We start from the raw sequence: 20,427 nt of genomic DNA, 5'->3' as shown, positions 1-20,427 counted from the left end.
TTGTTTAAAGTGTGCGTTTAAATAAATTGATACAAAATTAATTTGCATGTGTGAATTTAGTGTGTGAAAAGTGCTAGACTGGAAGCTAGCAGTTAAATGGTTTGGAGCGACTGGTTTCTTTGATAAATTTTTGCCTTGTTTTCTGTTTGTAAATTTTCTGCTGGAAAATCCACTTATTTTCTTGAACAGGGTCATTATTGAGCAATTTTCTACAAGCAATTTTCTTCTATCTATAGATCATTTGTGTTCAATTGGCTATGACTATTATGTTTTTGAAATCTGAGCAATGATAGCTAGCTTTGATTAGCCACAGAAGTCACATCACATGATTCTATTCCCTGGCTGGATACATGTGAGTTTCATAATCAGGTAATAGTGGAAATATTTGTATATGAGAATTCCAGGTTTGATTTCTATTAATTTACTGCCATGCTCACTGTTTCAGTGCAGGTCCGTTCTGGTAAATTTATTTGCTAGAGTACAAAATTGGTAAGATTTCAGCAGGACCTTATTGGAGAGCAGTTTTGGAAGGATTCACCCATTTTAGTTCCAATTTCCAAAACATTCACTGTATCTTCTCATTATCCATAGGGCACATAAAGCACAAGGTTCCCTGTATTGCCTAGTCAACATTGCTCTGTTCTCTCCTGGATGACCACCTCCAGGGATACATCTACATCGGCATTTTCCCCTATGCTTGCCTAGCGCTGATGAAGCACCAGCAGTCGTGGAACTGCTAGGGCAGGGGGTAGCAACCCCCAGCACAGCGGCCAAGAGTGGCATGTAAGGCAGGAGCTCAGCCCCTCCTCTCCTCTCCTATGCTGCTGGGAGCTTGCTCAAAGCCCTGCTACATGTGGATTAACAAAAAAGACCAGCTAATGCCACCAATCACCACCTAAATGGTAAATCTCTGCATCTTAATTGATAAATTAATGAAACTGTTGTAAATAGGACTGTTAGTGACTTTGAAAAGTATCACACGCACTCAGACTGTACATAGAAGTCAAAAGGTCAAATTTCAGCACTCTGCCTCGGAAAGGTTGCTGGCCCATATTCTAGGGAACATAGGATTACAGGTGTTCTCAAATCAGCTTGCACTCTGGGGTGAGTTAGACAACTAAGTGATAACTAAAAGCTCAGGCACCCGCTGTGTTAGTGCTTACATCACTGGTAGACCAACAGTGCAGGAAAGCTAGCATAAACAAGACCCTGGGCTGAAAAGTCTCTCTACCTCACCCAATCCTTGGTGTCTCAGCTGAGGCTTTCGATACATATTAAATGTGTTTGTGACATAGGTGCCTCTGTACTGACATTGAAGAAAATACTCTCTCTCTATCTGGACTTTGAAAAACTGCCCTCTCCTCATATAATTTAACAGTCCAATTCCTGGAGGGGCAGTATGATAAATTTTAAGCCACCCATTCAGCAACACAATCCCCACACAGCTACCTGGAATGCTCACCAGACAGACTATAATTCATTACTACTGTATGACTCAGAGAGGGAAGGTTGATAGGTTCCTTTGCTCTCAGAGACTCAGCAATACTAATTAATGTCAGAGAATTTTATTCAGTGCAGAAAGAAAGGGAGGAGGGGATGACAGGAAGCAGTAAATAAAGAGACCAAAACAGCTGAAGGAAGCTTATAAGGTCATCAACTACACTAGAGTGGTCACCAGCCACACTGAAAGTGATGGGATGTGTCAAAGGAAGGGAAGGTGAGCTGCAGCTATTATGGGGTAGGAGGGATTGAGGGAGCTGCTATTATTTAATGGAATGACAGATGGTCTGGTGGTTAAGACACAGGAAATGCTAGTTCTATTTCTGCTGCAGGCTTTTTGTGTGACATCAGGCATGTCATGTAGGTGTTTGAGATCACCAGCAAGACTTAGGGGATGAGCTGATACTATTATGTCCATTATTCATTGGGGAATGGAAGGACTTTTGAAGTAGCTGGCACTTGGACTTACCCATGGCAAATTGACGTTATCAGCATTGGTGAACTACATCTGTTTTTATACAGTAAACACCCAAGATACATGCAATTGAGTTGCACGTCTCAGGAAACCACTCCCGTCAAGGGCAGCAGATGAGAGTCGTGCTGTCATCCATGACAGGAGTGGGGAAACTGCTCCTGTCAGAGTGATTCTTGCCACCCCACAGGAGTGGTTTCCTGCTCCTGTTGGGGCGGCAGCCACTCCTGTCAGAGGTGGCACCAAGAGTCAGGTTGCCATCCCTGAGAGGAGTGGGGGGAACTCCTCCTGTCAGGTGCAGCAGCCTGACTCTTGGCTGCCGCCCCTGACAGGAGCGGTTTCCTGGTCTCAGGAGTGGCAGGGAGCAGGGAACCAGGCAGCAGCCTTGATGCCAGCTCCCCTCTGCTTACAGAGCTGGGAAACTGACCAAGGAAGCAGCCCTGGTCAGTTTCCTGGCTCCAAGGGACAGAGGGGCACCTGGAGCCAAGCTACCCCTGGTTCCTAGCTCCTCTCCACTGGATGGAGCCCGGAAACTAATCAAAGCTGCTGCCCTGGTCAGTTTCCCCTCTCTGCAAGGGGAGGGGAGCTGGGAGTCAAGGCTGCTGCCTGGTTCCCAGATCTCTGCTACTTGGAGGACCCCAGAAACCGACCAGCTCATGGCTGGTCAGTCTTGGGGTTCCCCAAGTGGCAGGGAGCTGGGAACCAAGCATCAGCCTGGTTCCTGGCTGCCCTGCACAAGTGGGAACCAGGAAACTGACCAGCCATGAGCTGGTCAGTTTCCGAGGTCGCGCAAGTGGTGGGAAGGTGGGGATCAGGCTGACCCCTGGTTCCCAGCTCCCCACTCTGGGAGCCAGGAAACTGATCAGCCATGGTGCGCTGGTCAGTTTCCCAGCCCCTGCAAGCCCAGGAGAACTGGGAACCAGGCTCCAGCCTGGTTCCCCTCTCCCTCCACTACTTGTGCAAACATTTGAGTTACATGGGGGGTTGCAGAAGTGTAACCCCCCCATGTTTACTGTATGCAAATTCCTGCGTTCCTTCTCTTGCCTAAGGTAAGCAGAGATATTTGTTAGCCTCTATGGTGCTACAGGACTGCTTACTCCCTATGCTATGGCCAACCCTCTGAGGCATTCTGGTCCTTTTTCCTGAGGAAACATTGCTGTGCATGAGCCAGTGGCCACGGTGGTCCAATGAGGCTCAGGGAGGATTGTCCATAAGTGACTTTTCCCCCCCGAACAATCATTAATTGTGGTGTAGACAAAACAGTGTCTACAACTGGAATATTTGTTCTTTTCTGCTGTTAAGAATTGTCACAAAAGCTCAAACCCATGTCCAGTGAAAGAACCAAAGAACTGCTTACGCCCTGACACAATCAAACCTAGAGTTTTGTTTTCAATCTGTAACTTCAACATTCATTTCCAGACTAGAAGTCTAGGGAAGAGAGAGAAAAGGAGGCAAGCACGTGAAATACAATGGAAGCCTTCCAACATGCTAATGTCTACATGCCAGTGAAGTTGTTCATTAGTCAGAATTGTTCTTTTCTGCACTTGTACTCCCATGGAAGGGCAATGAGTAGAACCACTGGGACTGAACTTCTTGGTGCTATCACAGTGCTTCTCTTACAGGTGAATATATCATTATCATCACTACAGGTTGCACCTCTCTCATCCAGCACCCTCGAGACCTGACCAGTGCCAAATGAGAGAATTTGCTGGACCATGGAAGGTCTATATTGTCTAGCACATTACCAATATTCCCACTACTTACCGGGCTTTTAGAGGAGATTTAGGGATAATTTAGAGCTAACCAATAGCACAGAACACTGAGAACCAGGATTTGTGACTGTAAACAAATTTCATGGGACCATGGGACACTTGGACAAATCCATGATAAGTGGTCATCCAGCTAACTAAAAGCATGCTGGATTACGGATGTTGCCAGCCAAAAGAATGGAGGATTAGAGAAGTTCAACCTGTACCACAACTTATAGAGCAGTAAGAGCGAGGTGCCCTCATCATGGATTAGGCCCCATAGTGCAAGGCACTGTACAAACAGAACAGACAAACAAAAAGCTCTTTGGGGCAGGAATCGTGTAAGTTTTTGTAACTGTAGATGAGTTTTTGAATGGGAGGGAGAATGGAACACTGTCTGCATTGCGGGGAGTAAGTCTTCCTGATTCTCTGTTTCAGAATGGCTTTTGATTCGTTGTGCAAAGACGACTTACTGCGCCCCAGAATACGCAGCTCTTCAAGCCAGACCCACAGAAGCTATAGCAGTTACCAAACACCACCACTGACAGAACTTCAACGCCTGTTGTGGACACACAAACCTTCCACTGGCCATGTGAATGAAGTCTGGCCAAACCTCTATGTGGGAGACTTGTAAGTGACCCTAGTCAAGAGCCTAACCCAAAAATGAGACAAAAACCAGGAATGGGGTGCCCCATCAGTTCAGAAGCAGTAGCCACTATAGTAGTGAACTAGCCACATTACTCTGAACGTGTATTTATTGTTCAAGCAAACTAGACATGTTCAACTGCCCACATAGTCACACGTGCTAATGGCTAACATGCTGGACACCACGGATCGAGCAGCTAAATAAGGGCTCCATCAAACAAAATAACTAGAGAATGGAAGATTTGGGAACCATCTGCTAATAGGGGCCCAATCCTTGGTTGAACTGTGTTTTGGGCAGGATCTACAGGACAGGGAAAGAGAAGGCAGCTTTACACCACCTTTATACCTTCTCTAATCTCGAGGCCTAAAGTGAGCATGGACCACATCTCCTCTGTCATAGTACAGAAGCACAGCATCAGGAGTGCATTGATACAGCAGCTAAGCACGTGATCAGTGCTTAAGTAATTTTTAAAGTTTTCTTTGAAAAAAAAAAATGGTTTCTTCTAATGCAAACCTGAAAAAAAAAATACCACGATGGAAATGAGAAATTCATGAGCCAGTTTGTGCTGAAAAAAAATAACATATTGATGGGGAAAAAAATTGAGCTGCGCCAGTTGTTTAGTATTTCAAAGCACCTACTGTGCACTTTGGCGCTGTACCAACAATCAGTTCAGAAGCATCCAGAAGTACAATTCCGTTATAGTTTGGAGCAGAGATTTGTGGGGCGGCAGGGAGAAAAATCCTTTCCCAATGCCCTGCCTATTCAAGGTGTTATTTCTTTCAGATACATTGCTCGGGACAAAGAGCAGCTACGCCGAATGGGTATCACCCACATTGTGAATGCTGCTGCTGGCAGATTTCACATCAACACTGGAGAGAAATTCTACAGGGAGCTGCCTGTAGATTATTATGGAATAGAAGCCGATGATGATCCAAATTTTGACCTCAGCATTTACTTCTCTCAAGCTGCCAGATACATAAGAGCAGCATTGAATTCTCCAAGAGGTAACACCACCAGCTATGCATGTTACATAGCTTCAGCTTAAAACCAAACAGAGCAAATCACCAGCTAGAAGCCAGCACAAGCAGGTTCCAAACAGCGATGTGTGGGAATCTAAATACTTAACCTACCTGCTCATACAGCCACCACCTATAGTGCCCCTTCCCAGCTGATCTGGTAAGCCAGTTAGCTCATAAGGGGGAGGTGAGCAGCTTTTCACTCAAGCTCTAGCCCTACCAAGAGAAGGGGGATGACGCTTTGCCACAACTGAAATCTACTTGTATGTCTCCCATTACGCTCACAAATTTCCTTCCATGGAGTTTCTGCTCCAAAGCCCAATGACACAAAGACTCCTATAGGCGTCAGTGGGGTTTCAGTCAAGTCAGAGTCCCTTCCTATGGCATTTAGAGATCCACATCCCAAATCACAGGGCTCAGCTGGAGCAGCCGGTCTGTATGCTGTGGGGGGGATTCAGCTGCATACTTTAGTGTGGCCACCACTAGACCACAACACAGGGAAAAGAGCATCATTTAAGTGCCATCTTCACAGGGCTCCCAATTGCAGCAACACACCTGCCAATTCACTCTGAAGATTCAGTGTTTGCATAACCAGCCACAGGCGAACTCCAACCTGGGACCTCTGGAGTTTAATGCAGGTTTGAGCTAAAAACCAGCTGGCTCTCATCTAATGCTGTAGAAGACACTCAGGGCTTGTCTGTACTATGCAGAAGATTGACCCAGTCAGGGCTGATCTTCCAGGGTTCGATTTTGTGCACCTGGTAGAGATGCGCCAAATCGAACTACCTGGGGTCAGCAATCAACTCCAGTATGCCTTGATATCACAAGAAGTAAGGGAGGTCAGCAGGAGGGTTTGTCCCATTGACCTCCCTCTGTGAGGACGGCCAGGTAAGTTGATTGCAGATGAAGCGATTCTAGCTATGCAATTGCCGCAGCTAGAATTGCAAATCTATAATCTGTGTACCTGGGTAGCGTTGACCTGCCCTCATTCTCTCTGTGTAAGTGGTCTAAGTGCCACTACGTGGGACAGTGAATGACACCCTTAGTTGTGGGGGTTACACTCACCAGCACTCAAAATTGCTCCCAGCACTTATGGAATGGTCTGTCAGTGGGGTGTAGAATCAAGCATGCAGGACTATTAAATAAGCATGGTTTTAACACACACACCATTCAAGTACACTTTCTGCAGGTTACAGGTCACAGCTTCTTTACATCTGCTCACCAGACAAGTAGAAACAAATTTAAAAGATGTGATACTCTGGGTGGGAATAAATATGACCAGCCCTTATACAGAAGAAAAACTCATACACCGCTCATGAGAAAAAAAGAGTCACAACCCTTACTTTCAAATCCACTGTCTACTTCAGTGCCAGGAAGCCAGTTGCCTGAAATACTGTTTTGCATAGAGAAATTAAGGACCAGCTTTTTCAAACAAATCAAGTCAGTGTTTAATGTAGTTCACATGAGGGCAAGGGATGGGGAGAGGTGTTGCCACTTTTTGAGTTGTATCCATCCTAGAGACCCCCTCAGGGAGCACAAGTTGCATCTGCTTTCTGCCAGGACTGTCACTGTGGCAATGTCTACACTACAGCAATCTGTTAATAGAAGTTACTGTTGGAAGGTATCTTCCAACAAAACTTCTTTTGACAGATCACGGCCACACATGAAAGCAGATCGCTCTCTCAATTCGCTCTGTCGACAGAGAGCAGTCGGACTGCCCGGTGACCCGGAAGCCACATCTGTTGACAGAGGGCCTCCCAGAGCATCCACACAGCTTTTGTGTCCGCAGATTCTGTTGAGAAAGGCTGTCAACAAAAGTGCCAAGTCCTGTCACATTGTTAGCATGGATGCTCTGCAAGTTCTGTCCACAAAACTCCCTAGTGTAGCTGGGGCTTGTGAATAGGCTCTCTCTGTGGCCAGGAAGAAGACACCTTGTGCTGAGTGCAAATGGTTAAATGCAGCTCTTTAACCAGGAAATTTTCCATACCACCATGAAGGGAACGCAATTCCTCCCTGGGCACACTGCAGAATACTAAAAGGAAAACCATTAAAAAAAAAAATAGACTATGTTGGTGCCCCGTGAAACTACAGTATGGGTATAAGGTCATCACAGCTGAACTAATCATAGCCAGAACTGATACTTAGTCCTTCTGTTACAGCTATAGCTCTTACTTTCCGGAACATCCCAAGTCCATATGCCAGAAGGAGTGCTGGGAATAAAGAGAAGGCCAAATTCAAAACCACACACAACCCAGCTGCTGCTGACAGTCAAGTTTTTTTTTTTTTTTTTAAAAGGATGACAGAGTTTGGTACATAACAAACAAGACATTCTGGAAGCACTGTTACCTGAGCAGCTCAGTATCCAGGACCTGTGCAGGAAAGAAAGAGCTGGGTGTGTTTGCCACATCTTTTAGATGAGGGGGGAAAAACAGCCACATTTATTTAAAACTAGAGATGCAGAGCAATGTACATGTACCAAGTAACATGTGGGCCATTCATTCTGAAGTCAGGATGTAACATAGTATTTTTGGTTGATTGAGAAATTGGTTAGTAGAACTGTCACTTAATGACGACCATTCGTTCCACACCGCTTGTTAGAAGCTATTTTTATTAACTTGCCCAACCAGGAGGACATGGAGTCACACGGAAGTATGCATGATACGCACGCGTGCAAACACACGCATTTCTGTTTTTTTAAGCTGTGACTCAAATACTTTAAATTTAAAATTGGGCCAGGTCTATACTAGGGAAAAAAAATTGACTTAAAATAGGCAATTCCAGCTACACATCCTGAGGAAAGGAACACTTGGCATTTCCAATGTGCAGTTTCTTCCATCTTGACTGTCAGAGAGCAGGTGTTAGGAGGCTGCTACTGTAGCCAGGCCATACGATCACTGTTCAATCAGATGCCAGCATTCCAGCTTCTTTGGCTTGTGCCTTGCTTGAAAACCAACTACTCTGGACCTGCATGGCCCTATGGCAAAGAATCAGTACAACGTTTGGTTACAGTTGGCAATGTAAGTACCACATAGCTTGAGAAACCCTGTTCAAGAGTCAGCAGGTGAAAGGCGTCTCCTCCAGGGAAGCTAATCCATGCAGTCAGAACCATTTCTGGCTGATCCTTGTTGGCTTTAGAGAGAAGGCAGCATTTGGGGGAGAGAATGACACCATGAATATCAATTTCGCTCCTTTGCATGGGAATGTGTACAATTTGCATTTTTTTCAGACTATAAATGCAAACACAAATCTGCAGGTTTTGATAAAGTCAGCAGAAGGAGAAAAAGAATCTGTGGACCCAGATGAGAGAAGTCCACGCAAAATTTTTAGACTCACTACATTCCGAGAGAGCGTTTTACAAATACGCAGTTTTCTTTTTATTGACCTGTGCATATATTTTACGCAGGCATACAAAAATCATCAACTAACTCATTCAAATCAAGCTGCTCACAGAAGACCATTCTTCCATCATCATGCTGGTGCAACTGCAAATATTGGTCCTCCTTAAGGGAGGCCTAGAAGCCCGTCGATTTATCAAGGACTTTGCTCCTTGAATCTCCCACAGATTCATTAGGCAAGTCACTTCATCTCCCACTTTCCCCACCTGATCTTAAGAGTTGGCCATGTCTGTAGAGCATTTCCAAATCCTCAAACAAGAGGCACTGTACTGTCTACAGGCCTGCTGACACAGCTCAGACAAGTGTACTAGAGGGGGATGATTTCTACAGCGTAGCAACATCTTGCCTGACTATCCCAGGCAGAACCTGCTGGCATGAAGTAAAAGTTCCCTAGGGTGCATTAATGAGAAAAACAAGGGTAAGCGAGTAGTTTCATGGATACATAGAGTAGGCCAGATCCTCAGCTGTCGTACATTGGTGTTACTCTCCTGAATTCAAGGAGCAAGGTCCACTTACACTAGCTGAGGAGCTGGTTCATGATCTTAACCTAAATTAACTAAATCCTAGGAGGAAGCAAAGGCTAGTTCAAGGCAATTAGCTCAGTTAATGATGGGTAACAAAAAAGGACAATTTGCAAAAATTCATCCCTGGCATATGCCCTGTCAAGTCAGTAGCATTACAGCAGGGATGATGCTGAGACAACAGCCTTAATCTATTGTTAGAAAGGCAGTGGTATTGTTCCATGCAGTTCCAGCCAGATGACAGTCATTGGCTGCTTCTACTAACAACAGGAAGTTTGAGAGAGATCTTTTATTCAACACTGCACACAAGATGTAAGAATATTAGAAGCCAAGTGCCCCCACTTCCCCCAGCCGATTCCCATTACAACAAAGGGAATTGTTTGTTGAAAGACAACTGCACTTTATCGTGATCATTACACATCAGGCAGCTGGTGGCTTGGAGTTGGTTTTTGTTTGTTTTTGTTTGGTTGGTTGGGTTATTTTTGAGGGCATGTAGAAACACTAGACATGAGCAAAGCTGGAGGAATTTCACTTGGAAGCTGGGTTCTTCTGTGGATCAAAGAATTCTACCAAAATCAGAACATAAATGCTCCTCAGGAGGGGACTAGCCAGTGCATCAGGCAGCAAGTGCCATACCCTTCAACCCTACTCACCAGGTCTTGAACCATGCATGGCAGGTCTGGCTTTCTCGTGGCTCTGCTCTGGAAATGAAGATCTGGAGCACAGATACCAGATGTCAAGGCATCCAAGGCTTCCCTGCAAGAGGCCTAGGTAATATTCTACCATCAAAAGTCTGCCTTCAAGAACATACCCATTCCAGATTCTATTCAGTAAAACAAATGCAGTACATCATGGTGAGTTTCCATTGCACTTACCCCATTTATTTCAAACACAACCAGACAAGGATCAGAGCCTTAAGAAGAGCTAAAGAGCAACATGGCTTTTTGCTTCCTTACTCACGTTTAACATTCATTTGCTTGCTGCATAATAATCACACAGTAAATTAAAATCCTCCTTCACACTAATGAAATTATTTCATGTGAAATGATTTATCTGCATCAGTCACTTTATTGTCGGCACACAGAATTCATGCTAATCTCCATGCAATGATGGATAACAGCCAAGAATAAGTACTGAAAATATAAAGGGGGTAAATTACCTTCATCTATGTGACATGGTAATGAGTGCTTTAGAAATCTAGGCAGATTAGATCAGACCCCAGTCACAGGCTGGTCTAGTGTCTTGTTGGGAGACTTTCAGAAATTAATAGCTGACATGAAAAGGCCTAGTTTAAAGTGCCAATATAGTCAGAGAGGCAAGCAAGAGAAGGCAGCACCTTCTGACAGCCTCCATCTTCTTTTCGAATCTGAGATATACCTATCTATTTGCTCACTGATAAAAATCAAAAGTCTGCTCTGCCTAGCCCTGCAGAGGAGAGGCAGGTAGGGGAGAGGGCACACTGGCTTTATCCTGCATCCCAAATTAAAAAAAAAAAGGGGGGGGGGCAGGTAAAGTCCAGTGATGGACTCTTTGGTGGTGCATAAGGATTTAAAATATAACCACAGCTTGATTTCCACATCCAGGATTGAATGTGGAGAATGAGCAGCTCAAACTACAAATCTTCATTAGCACATACAGGGTCTTTCAGACACAAAAGGAAGTGTCCCTGATCCCTTCCAGAAACATCAGTTTCTCCCAAGATTTCCACCATCTGGGGCTGGGATATCTTAAGAAACTTGCAGTCTCCCCTGTGCCACTCACTTGACATTTAACCTTCTTAGGTTTGGATGTTAAAGGAACCAATGGGAATTAGGTATCTAAGTCCAATAGAATTTGAACAGGAGTCATATATTGCACTCCTTTAGACTCCTTTGAAAAGCACAGCCCAAAATTATTTGGGTCTCAACTGCAAAACCTCTGTAAAGCAAGGAGAGTAATGAAAAACCTGTCTACATACCAGGGCATTGAGAGGCTTAACGGTTGCACAGAACTTCGAAACTGACATGCCAGGAATTATTTTTTAAAAGCCATTTCCCTTAGGCACTTCAAATATTGCCCTACTTTGCATATCCTCCCATTTGATCCCAGGTCTCCAGGGCTGGTCTGTTTCCTGGCTCTCAGAGTGGTGGGGAGCTGGGAACCAGGGGACAGCCTTGTTCCAGTCTCCCCATGGCTTTCAGGACAGGGAAACTGACCAGCACAAGCGGGGAGCCAGGAACCAGGCTAAAGAGCCTTCTCCCTCCCTTCCCCCAGCCATGTGGCTGTCAGACCCCGGGGCTGGCTCTGCAGGGTCTCACCGCCCCCCATGTTTCCCACACACACCCCTTCGCATAAAAGTGAGATATGCGTGTGTTGAATAGGCTTATCTCGAGGCATTACTGTACACAAAAAGGACAAACAACAAGCCGCAGCTGATTTTTTATGGCAGGATGAATATATGATTAAAAACAAGAACAAAACAAAAAAAAATGTTTGAAGCCTGGTCCATACCAGCTCTCATCAGAGCAGATTTTATTCTACTTCCTTACAGTCTATATTTGTCCTTTTCTTTCTATTGAAGGTATGTTTCTATGTAGAGGCAGGGCTCAGGTTTCTTGTGCCAGGACAGTGAAAGGAGACCGTGTCATCAGATACAGGTCATTGTGGTATTAAACCTTCTCTGACCATGCTCATGAGAAGAGGTTTTTATGCCACATGCTCTCTCATTCTCAGAGCAGGTGACTATGTGGCTGTCATTTAGTCAACACTGGAACTGTTGCTATAAACTCCTTAAATAAAAACTGTGTCACAAAAGCAATGGAATATAAAGTGAAAGCCAATGAGAACCAGGGAAACAAGCATAGCAAACAGGCTTTTTTGGCTGGACTGATTTGACATCATCCAAGCAAAGGTATCTTTGGCCTGCTCTACACTAGAAAGTTAAATTGGCTTAATTAGATCACTTGGATGAATTGTTCCCTGTAAGCTGAGTGCTTGGGCAGCTGCCTAAGAACCTCATTGATTAGCAGGGTGTGCACAGCTGCCCACAGCTGGCAGCATGTGTTTCCACTGATAGCACACATCTGCTCACGCCTTGGTGCATATAAAATTTATTTTGCCCATGAACGGGAAAAAACGGAGGGAATCCTGCTTGGGTGTGCGACGAATCCACATCTAAGTCTTGTAATGAGGTCAACCTAACCCTCCATGCTCACAGCACTAGTTTGACCTCGCTGCCATCTCTTGGGAAGGTGGGTAACTGACGTCACAAAAGCTTGTGACCAAATAAGTTTGATAGTCTCTAGGGGTATGTCAAAAAGGCAACGTTATTTTAAAATAATAGCCGTTATTTTGAAATAACTTTGCTAGCGTCTACACAACGCAACCGCTATTCCGAAATAATTTTGACATAGCAATTTGCTTCTTCCAAACTAGGTGAACCTCATCCCACAAGGAATAGCACCTATTTCAGAACAGCTGTTTTAAAATAGGGGCAGGGTAGTCAGGGAATAGAGCCTATGTCAAAATAAGCCATAGTGTGTCCGATGGCTCGATTTCAAAATAGGCTCTGTGTGTAAATGATGCATTTTGAAACAGCGCTCAGCTATTTCAAAACATATTTTGCATGTATCAGCCTTATTTCAAAATAAGCTATTCTGGAACAGTTCTTTTGGCATGGCTTATTTCGAAATAGGGCTGCTATGTAGACATACCCTAAGATGCCACAGGATTGCTTGTTGTTTTCCAAGTTACAGACTAACACAGCTACCCCTCTGAGACTTTCTGCATTTTAGAGGCTTACCATAAGCAAGACGTTTGTATTCTGCCTCCAGGAGACAACAAAAGGGGATAGTTTCTGTCCCAGTTGTTCTCACTTTCTTCTGGAAACAAGGTGTAATATATTCTAACAGTTTCTAGCTGAGCTGGGTGAATAGCCTGTGGTAAGAAGGAAATATGACAATCTTTTAAATCAACAAACAAGATTTTTGTCAAGAATGACCCTTTAGAGTTCTTTTAAAAATCAATTTTTCCACAAAAAAGTTTCACTGCAAGTTTTCAAACAAAAGCATTTCATAAGTTGTTGCAAGGTGGAAAAAAATCCCAAATTTTTAATGCTGTCTAATTGCAAAGGGAGACAGAACCATTTAGTTTGCAGAAGAGAAGAGTGAGGGGCGATTTGATAGCAGCTTTCAGCTTCCTGAAGGGGGACTCTAAAGTGGATGGAGAGAGGCTGTTCTCAGTAGTGACAGGTGGCAGAATAAGGAGCGATGGTCTCAAGTTACAGAGGGAGAGGTGTAGGTTGGATATTACGAAAAACTCTCTCACCAGAGGAATGGTGAAGCACTGGAATGAGTTACCTAGAGAGATGGCAGAATCTCCTCCCTAGAGGTTTTCAAGTCCTAGTTTGACAAAGCCCTGGCTGGGATGAGTTAGTTAGGGTTGATCCTGCTTTAGGCAAGGGGCTGAAATAGATAACCTCCTAAGGTCCCTTCCAACTCTCGGATTCACAAGCAGGTCATGAGTTCTGATCTACCCTGGTCAGAAATGACCAAATGATGGCAGTGATTAAGTTGCAGATTAGCAGCCTTTGGAAAATGAGTTGGTCTTAGTTCACTTTCCCGTTCCCTATTTATTTTAGCTGGGTCTGTGGTGGTGAGTACTTAGTGGCACTCCCCCCCTCAGTTGAACGGAAGAGAAAATAAGAATATGTCTACACAGCAGTGTTGTTTCAAAATAATGCTGCTACACATAAAAATGCTTTTGAAATAGCACTTAGCTATTTCAAAATACAGCATCGACACACAAACAGCCTATTTCAAAAGAGAGCCATTGGACACATTGGCTACGTCTACACTAGCCCCAAACTTCAAAATGGCCACTTCGAAGTTTACTAATGAAGCGCTGAAATGGATATTCAGTGCTTCATTAGCATGCGGGCGGCCGGGGCACTTCGAAATTGACGCGCCTCGCCGCCGCGTGGCTCGTCCCGACGGGGCTCCTTTTCAAAAGGACCCCGCCTACTTCGAAGTCCCCTTATTCCCATCAGCTCATGGGAATAAGGGGACTTCGAAGTAGGCGGGGTCCTTTTGAAAAGGAGCCCCATAGGGACGAGCCGCGCAGCGGCGAGGCGCGTCAATTTCGAAGTGCCGCGGCCGCCCGCATGCTAATGAAGCGCTGAATATGCATTTCAGCGCTTCATTAGTAAACTTCGAAATGGCCATTTGCATGGCCATTTTGAAGTTTGGGGCTAGTGTAGACACGGCCATTATGGCTCATTTCAAAATTGGCTCTATTCCCTGTCTTAACAGCACGTGTTTTCAAATAGGCACTATTCCTTGTAGAATGCTGTTTACCAATTTTTAAATTAGTCAGCCACCATTTTGAAATTATTTCAGAATATCAGTTGCTTTGTGTAGATGCTAGGATAGTTATTTTGAAATAACTTTGCTGTTTAGACCTACCCTAAGAGACGTAACTTCAGTTTTGTTTGCCAACGCAGCTGGATGGAACATTTTCAACTGAATTCATTTTGTCACAATACGCTAATCTCTCAAAGCCAAGACACTTCACAACAGGAAGATTTTTGAAGTCTACAGTTGACTCTCTGGTCACATCCAGAAAGAGGCAGAGAGAGAATCAGCCATCAGACCTGAAAAACGGAAGCAGATGAAACATTTTGTTGTGTTTCTGTGTGTACTGAAAACAATTTCTGAAACTTTGAAAGTTCCCATGAAAGACCACGGTCATTCCGTAGTGATGCCCTTAGAATGCCCAGCAGAGAAATCAAGTACAGAACAGCTGTGGAAAGTGAACTACCCAATCATACCCGGAGAGGGTCTATCCGGGGAAGGTGGTAATATACCGGGGAGGACAGGGGGCGACTGTACTGCTCTTCCCATAGTTTGCCCACTTCAAATTGAAATGATCAGCATACTCAAGGTAATACATTATCCATTTTTAAAGCTACCTGCTAGTGAAGAGAGAACAAACTGGATATCATAGGAATAGCAGCAACTGCTAAGCAATTAGAATCATATTTAAATCTCTGCTCCAGTCTTAGGCTATTTTCCTTATAAAAATACCAGTTAGGACTTCATTTTCACTTGAGTTCCCAGAGGGATCAGCACATCTGAAAAGTCTTCCCCTCGGTGTTGTAGGCAGCTAAATGAAAAAGGTAGAGAACAATGGGAGTTTTTGCAAATTTGTTCCCTTTTTTGTTGGGAAGCTTGGGAATTCAGTGTTTTTCAGCTAGCTGTTCTGCAAAAGGCTGCATATCTCAACGCCTGCTTTCATGGAAAGGCTCCCTGCCCACCTTTCACTGGCAGGCCTATGAGCCAAAGAGCTTTGAAAAAGGATGAGTATTGCTCCCACTGCAGCGCCTTGGGGAACTGAAAGAGAGTGGGTGAAGGGCTGGATAGCATCCAGCATATACAGGTTGAACCTCTCTTTTCCAGCACCCTCACAGCCTGACTGGTGCTGGATGAGAGAATTTACCAGAATGCAGGGGGAAATGTGTCAATAGTTTCTAGCACATTACCCACACTGCTAAGTGCTCAGTGAGCAGTGTAAGACATTCAGGGGTAAATTACAGCTAAATAACACAGAACTCTGAGAGCCAGGACTGGTGGCTATAAAGAAACTTTATGAGACCACGGGAAACTTGGCCAAACCCAGGATAAACGGTCATCCAATTAACTAAAATCATGGCAGATTGTGGATGTTGCCGGATGCGTGTGTTCTGGATTAGAGAGGTTCAGCCTCTAGTTGCTCTCTTCCTGAAGCAAGACAGGGACCAAATGGCAACTCAATCACAGTTTAGCCCCTACTCACTCCTTGTTTTATGGTAGAAGTAGGGTGTTCCAGCCCATCTTGTGGCACATGTCACTTCCCCCCTCCATGCTATTTTTAGCTCCACTGGTTGCTGCACTGTGAGGGGGGGGAGGGATCCACCAGCACTTTGCACCAACTTGCCCAGGAGGGTGAATAGGGTCTGGTAACACGGTGGCAGACAGAGCTAGCTACGTGTGCATCTGTCGTGATGAGTGACTAGCCAAAACAATGCCACACAATGGAACCTTGTAAGGAACATCTGCTCTGCATCGGAGTCCATAGACTTGTCCTAGCCTGCATAGATGTTGTGGCTCAGGGTGGAACTCCAACTCTGAAGCCTTGGCTGGTGGGGGGGGGCAGGAGTCAGAGCCCACATCCCAATGTCAAAGTATCATCTCCACAAGTGTTCTGTGTGCACTAGCATGAAGGAAGCCCATGGGCCTGGGCTGCGAGGCTCACTTACAGATGTAATGTAGACACACCCTGAATTTGTCTGTCCCCAGCCATCAGACCCTGCGCCCTCAAAGATATACCCTGTCTGACAGTGCAAGGCTAGAGGCTCCTGTCTGCAGTGAGTTTGCCAGCAGTAACCAGCCAAGCTCAACCTGCATGAACTCCATCAGCAAGTACTATGTAAAACAGTGACACTCTCTCTTTTATTTTCAGGCCGAGTGTTAGTTCACTGTGCAATGGGGATCAGTCGATCAGCAACGCTTGTCCTTGCTTTCTTAATGATCTGTGAAAAAAAGACGCTTGTGGATGCAATCCAGACGGTGTGTGAACATCGAGGGGTCTGTCCCAACTCTGGCTTCCTCAAGCAGCTTCAGGAGCTAGACATGCGACTAGCACAGGAGAGTGGAAGAGGAGCCGATTCCCTTAGACTTTAAAAGGGGGGGATGTCTTCTGATTACAATCAAAAGACACAGGTTGCCTCCAGGAAGAGAATGTACCACTGCAAGAGAGATAAATCAGGACTCTGCTGAAGTTGCCTGGAGAAATACACATAGAGGAGCAGCAACAAGGTTCCAATTTGATTTAAAAAAAAAAAAAAAAAAAAAGATGGAGGCTTTTGCCACATCAAAAGAAATCAGAAATAATAACTCAAATGGTTTTCAAGACAGCAGGCTTTGCAGCCTGGAAGTGTGGATTCACTTACACACTGTGGAACAGGTAGGGAAAAGTTGGGTCTCAATTCAAAAGCCAAGAGGCATGGTCAGCTTGGAGTAAGAGCTTTTCTACATACACACAAACAAAAGAGAAGAGAGAGTGAGAAAAGAAAATCTGACTCATGAAAGAGGGATGCGTTTTCTTTGGTGGGGTTTGAAATTTCACCTCCAGCAGAAATACAAGCCAGACCCTCAGCTGGTACACATCAGTGTCGTTCCACTGGAGTCAGGCCAATTCCCACCAGCCGATGAGCTACGCCTTCCACTGGATTCCCTCCCTCCCCTGCAATCCTCAGAGCACTGGTTGGACCCCAGCATGCTCTTGTAGGCTAGTCTCTCAACCACCCCCCCTCAGTCTCCAAACCTTACAATGATCAGCCCCTGAGGAGCCAACGTGTGATGTCCAGTCACATGTTGGAAGCTGATGCACAGGTGCAAAATCATTATCACAACACAGAGCCCTCAGCCATGTTCTGAGCTCTGCTGTTTTACACAGTAAGAACAATAGCTTCCATTTCCCTTGGCTTGTAATCCCAGGGGCTTAAAACACTTTGCAAATAATTGGTTAGCACCTCACAACCAGGGTTCCCTCTAATTTTTTCCACCCAAAGGCAGAATAAATTTTCTTCTGTGCACCAAGGCCTGTGTGGATGTGCACCACCAATAGAGATACACAGTGCCCACCATGGACAGCAGTGAGCACTCTGCTAATCAGCTGGGTGGCATCTGAATCTCTCCTGAGCAGCCGCCCAAGCTCTCATCTTACAGGGAACACTTCTTACAACCCTTCAGTAAGGTGGGTAAGTAAAGTTAGACCCATTTTTCTTCTGGGAAAATAGAGGCCCAAAGACATTAAGCAAACTGATCCAGTGCAAATCAGTAGCAAAGCCAGGAAAGGAACCCAGATCTCCTAGCCCCCAGTACCACTTCTATTCACATTTCCCATTGCTCCCTTGGATAAAAGGACGTTAACCTTGTGTCCGTATGCAAGAGCAAAAATGAGCGATGCACCTACCAAATCCAAAGCAGCAGCTCTTTGCCTTTTATGGCCAGCTGACCACATTCAATCTCATGAACAACCGGAAGAACATACTTACTCCGAAGCAGTTACAGCCCCCTGCAGCCCATTGGCAAGTGCAAAGAATATAGAATTTCCCCATGACAGCAGATTAATTTGGTGTGTTGTTTTCCCTGCAGAATTCTTAAGGCTTGCAGCAGTGAAAGTGCCATGCCTTTATAGTATAGTATAGATTCTGAGCGGGAATAGAAGGCTGTATACACTCACCCAGTATGGCCACATGGTAATGGTTGTCCTGAGCGCAGCATGTGTTCTGAGTACTTTTCATAGCCAGATGAAAACAAGACTTCCCTGCAAAGCTGGTGGCTACACTCAGGTGATTTTTTTCCTCTTTATAAGCACCGAGAGGCCCTTGCTGGCACTGCTAAAGGTGCATAGCCTCCAAGGAATCAGGATACCAGAGATGACTTTGTCACTACTGTTCACACAGGACAACTAGAAGAGGACCATTCCATTGAGGAAAGTGCATGTATGACTGGAGAAAGTGGTGGGCACGGAGGTCACAGTTAATGAGGTTGCGGGAGAGGGAAATCACTGTTGTGTTACAGCCTGTCCTGGGAAAGCTCTAGGCACCATTTTAGGGATGTTCTATTGCCTGTGCTGTATAGGTCAGGCTAGAGCAGGGGTGGGAAATGAGCCAGAGGTGGTGCACCAGGGTATCCCCTGGTGGGACACCAGATCCTCATTTACCTGTGTATCCACAGGTACAGCCACTTGCAGATCCCACTGTTCCTGACCAATGGTAGCTGCGGGCAATGGTCCAGACCAGGACTCTGCTTCACACAGCTCCCAGTGGCCAGGAACAGCGATCCATAGCCAAGAGGAACTGCAAGCAGCTAGCTGGGGGTGAACCCCCTCCAGCCTACAGACCACTTACAGCCCTCCCGAGCTAGAGGATCACAGTAGTCCCTTCTGGCCTGGAAATCGATGACTCTAAGGTGAAGAGTGGCACTCTCCTGGGAAGTCTCAGCCGAGAGGCCTCGCATTTCAACGAGCATGGAAGTTTAGCTATCTTTCCCCACTTAGAGGTGGTCACCCTCCATGTCAGGGACAGGACACATTGAGCAGACAGCACGGGGAAGCTTATGTCGTCACTGTTCCATTTTGTGACTTGGCTAGACCCCTGCACTCTTTACAGCTGTCAACCGGATGCCTTTCCTGCACATCGAACTCACTTGAATTCAGTCTCTGGGGTATGATGGGGACTTTATAGGCAATCACAGCAGCATGCAGGGGATGTTGGAAAGGCACTAGCCCAAAGGCTCAATGCTTTTAGCCAGCCTGAAGCAGTCTTAATATAAATCTCACACCGACTCACAATTACAGAATGGAATTAAACCAAAACTGCCAATGAGCAAATGCATTATGGACACGGGCCCCACATAACAGGGAGACTCGGACTGTGACTGTCAGGGGTGGGATGAGGAAACACGGACAGATTTCTCGGGGGTGGGGGGTGAAGTTCTTGTCCCCAGACAGCTCTCCCCCGGCAACAGCAGCTCATGTTGAACAGCACACAGCAGAGCAACACATACAGTAAGCCTCACAGTCACAACGACAGGATTCCCACAACAGCTTCAAGTCACTGCCAGCTCAGCAGCACTAAGGGAACTGTTCAATGAGGATAATACATTAATTCTTCCAGGTGGCGCTTTGAGGCTAAAGTTTACATGGGCAAAGCTGAGATGCAGGATGTGAGGTATCACCACAAGTCCTGGTACGGTCACCAGGAGTCACAGATTCTCTTGCAGTTTAGCTTGCAAACTAGTTTTGAGTCCCAGGAAGGCATACTGTGAGCAGTTCTGGCTGTGTAAGAAGCTTTTATGTAAAGGCAGGTTTGGGTGAGAGGGAGCTAGGTGAGACGCAGCAGCAGACAGAGTCAGGAGCTCTGCTTAGAGTCCATCCCTGCAGCAGAGGGGCTTTTTGGGAAGAAGGCGTTGGAGTGGAGCTGAGACACCTGGAAGAAGGGGTTGCTGTACTCTCTGTTTGACCACCTGCAGTCAGGACTGGTACACACGTAAATAAAGCGAGTTACACCGATTACAACCAGACTCTGCACCACTGATTTAACCTCC

At 45.5% G+C, this 20,427-nt stretch overlaps 1 protein-coding gene across 4 annotated transcripts in view; it reads left to right on the top strand.

The window, feature by feature from the left end:
* Window positions 1-18,650, top strand: part of LOC142016007 (dual specificity protein phosphatase 13B-like) — a 39,588-nt gene extending 20,938 nt beyond the window's left edge. For 2 of the 4 annotated variants that reach the window (XM_075000025.1, XM_075000024.1), the window contains exons 2-4: window positions 4,159-4,350; window positions 5,150-5,370; window positions 16,775-18,650. In XM_075000025.1, coding sequence (XP_074856126.1) covers window positions 4,160-4,350; window positions 5,150-5,370; window positions 16,775-16,995 — 633 coding nt within the window. In that variant the 5' untranslated portion in view covers window position 4,159 and the 3' untranslated portion in view covers window positions 16,996-18,650. Of the gene's footprint in view, window positions 1-591; window positions 903-3,447; window positions 3,595-4,158; window positions 4,351-5,149; window positions 5,371-16,774 lie in introns of those variants that run through there. The other 2 variants (XM_075000026.1, XM_075000027.1) reach the window with 2 other exon arrangements.
* Window positions 18,651-20,427: the final 1,777 nt, after the last annotated feature.

The sequence above is a fragment of the Carettochelys insculpta genome, chromosome 7, assembly GCF_033958435.1.
Source record: "Carettochelys insculpta isolate YL-2023 chromosome 7, ASM3395843v1, whole genome shotgun sequence".
Taxonomy (NCBI): Eukaryota; Metazoa; Chordata; order Testudines; family Carettochelyidae; genus Carettochelys; species Carettochelys insculpta.
The sequence above is the reverse complement of the archived record's forward strand: the minus strand, read 5'-3'. Positions and strand labels throughout refer to the sequence as shown.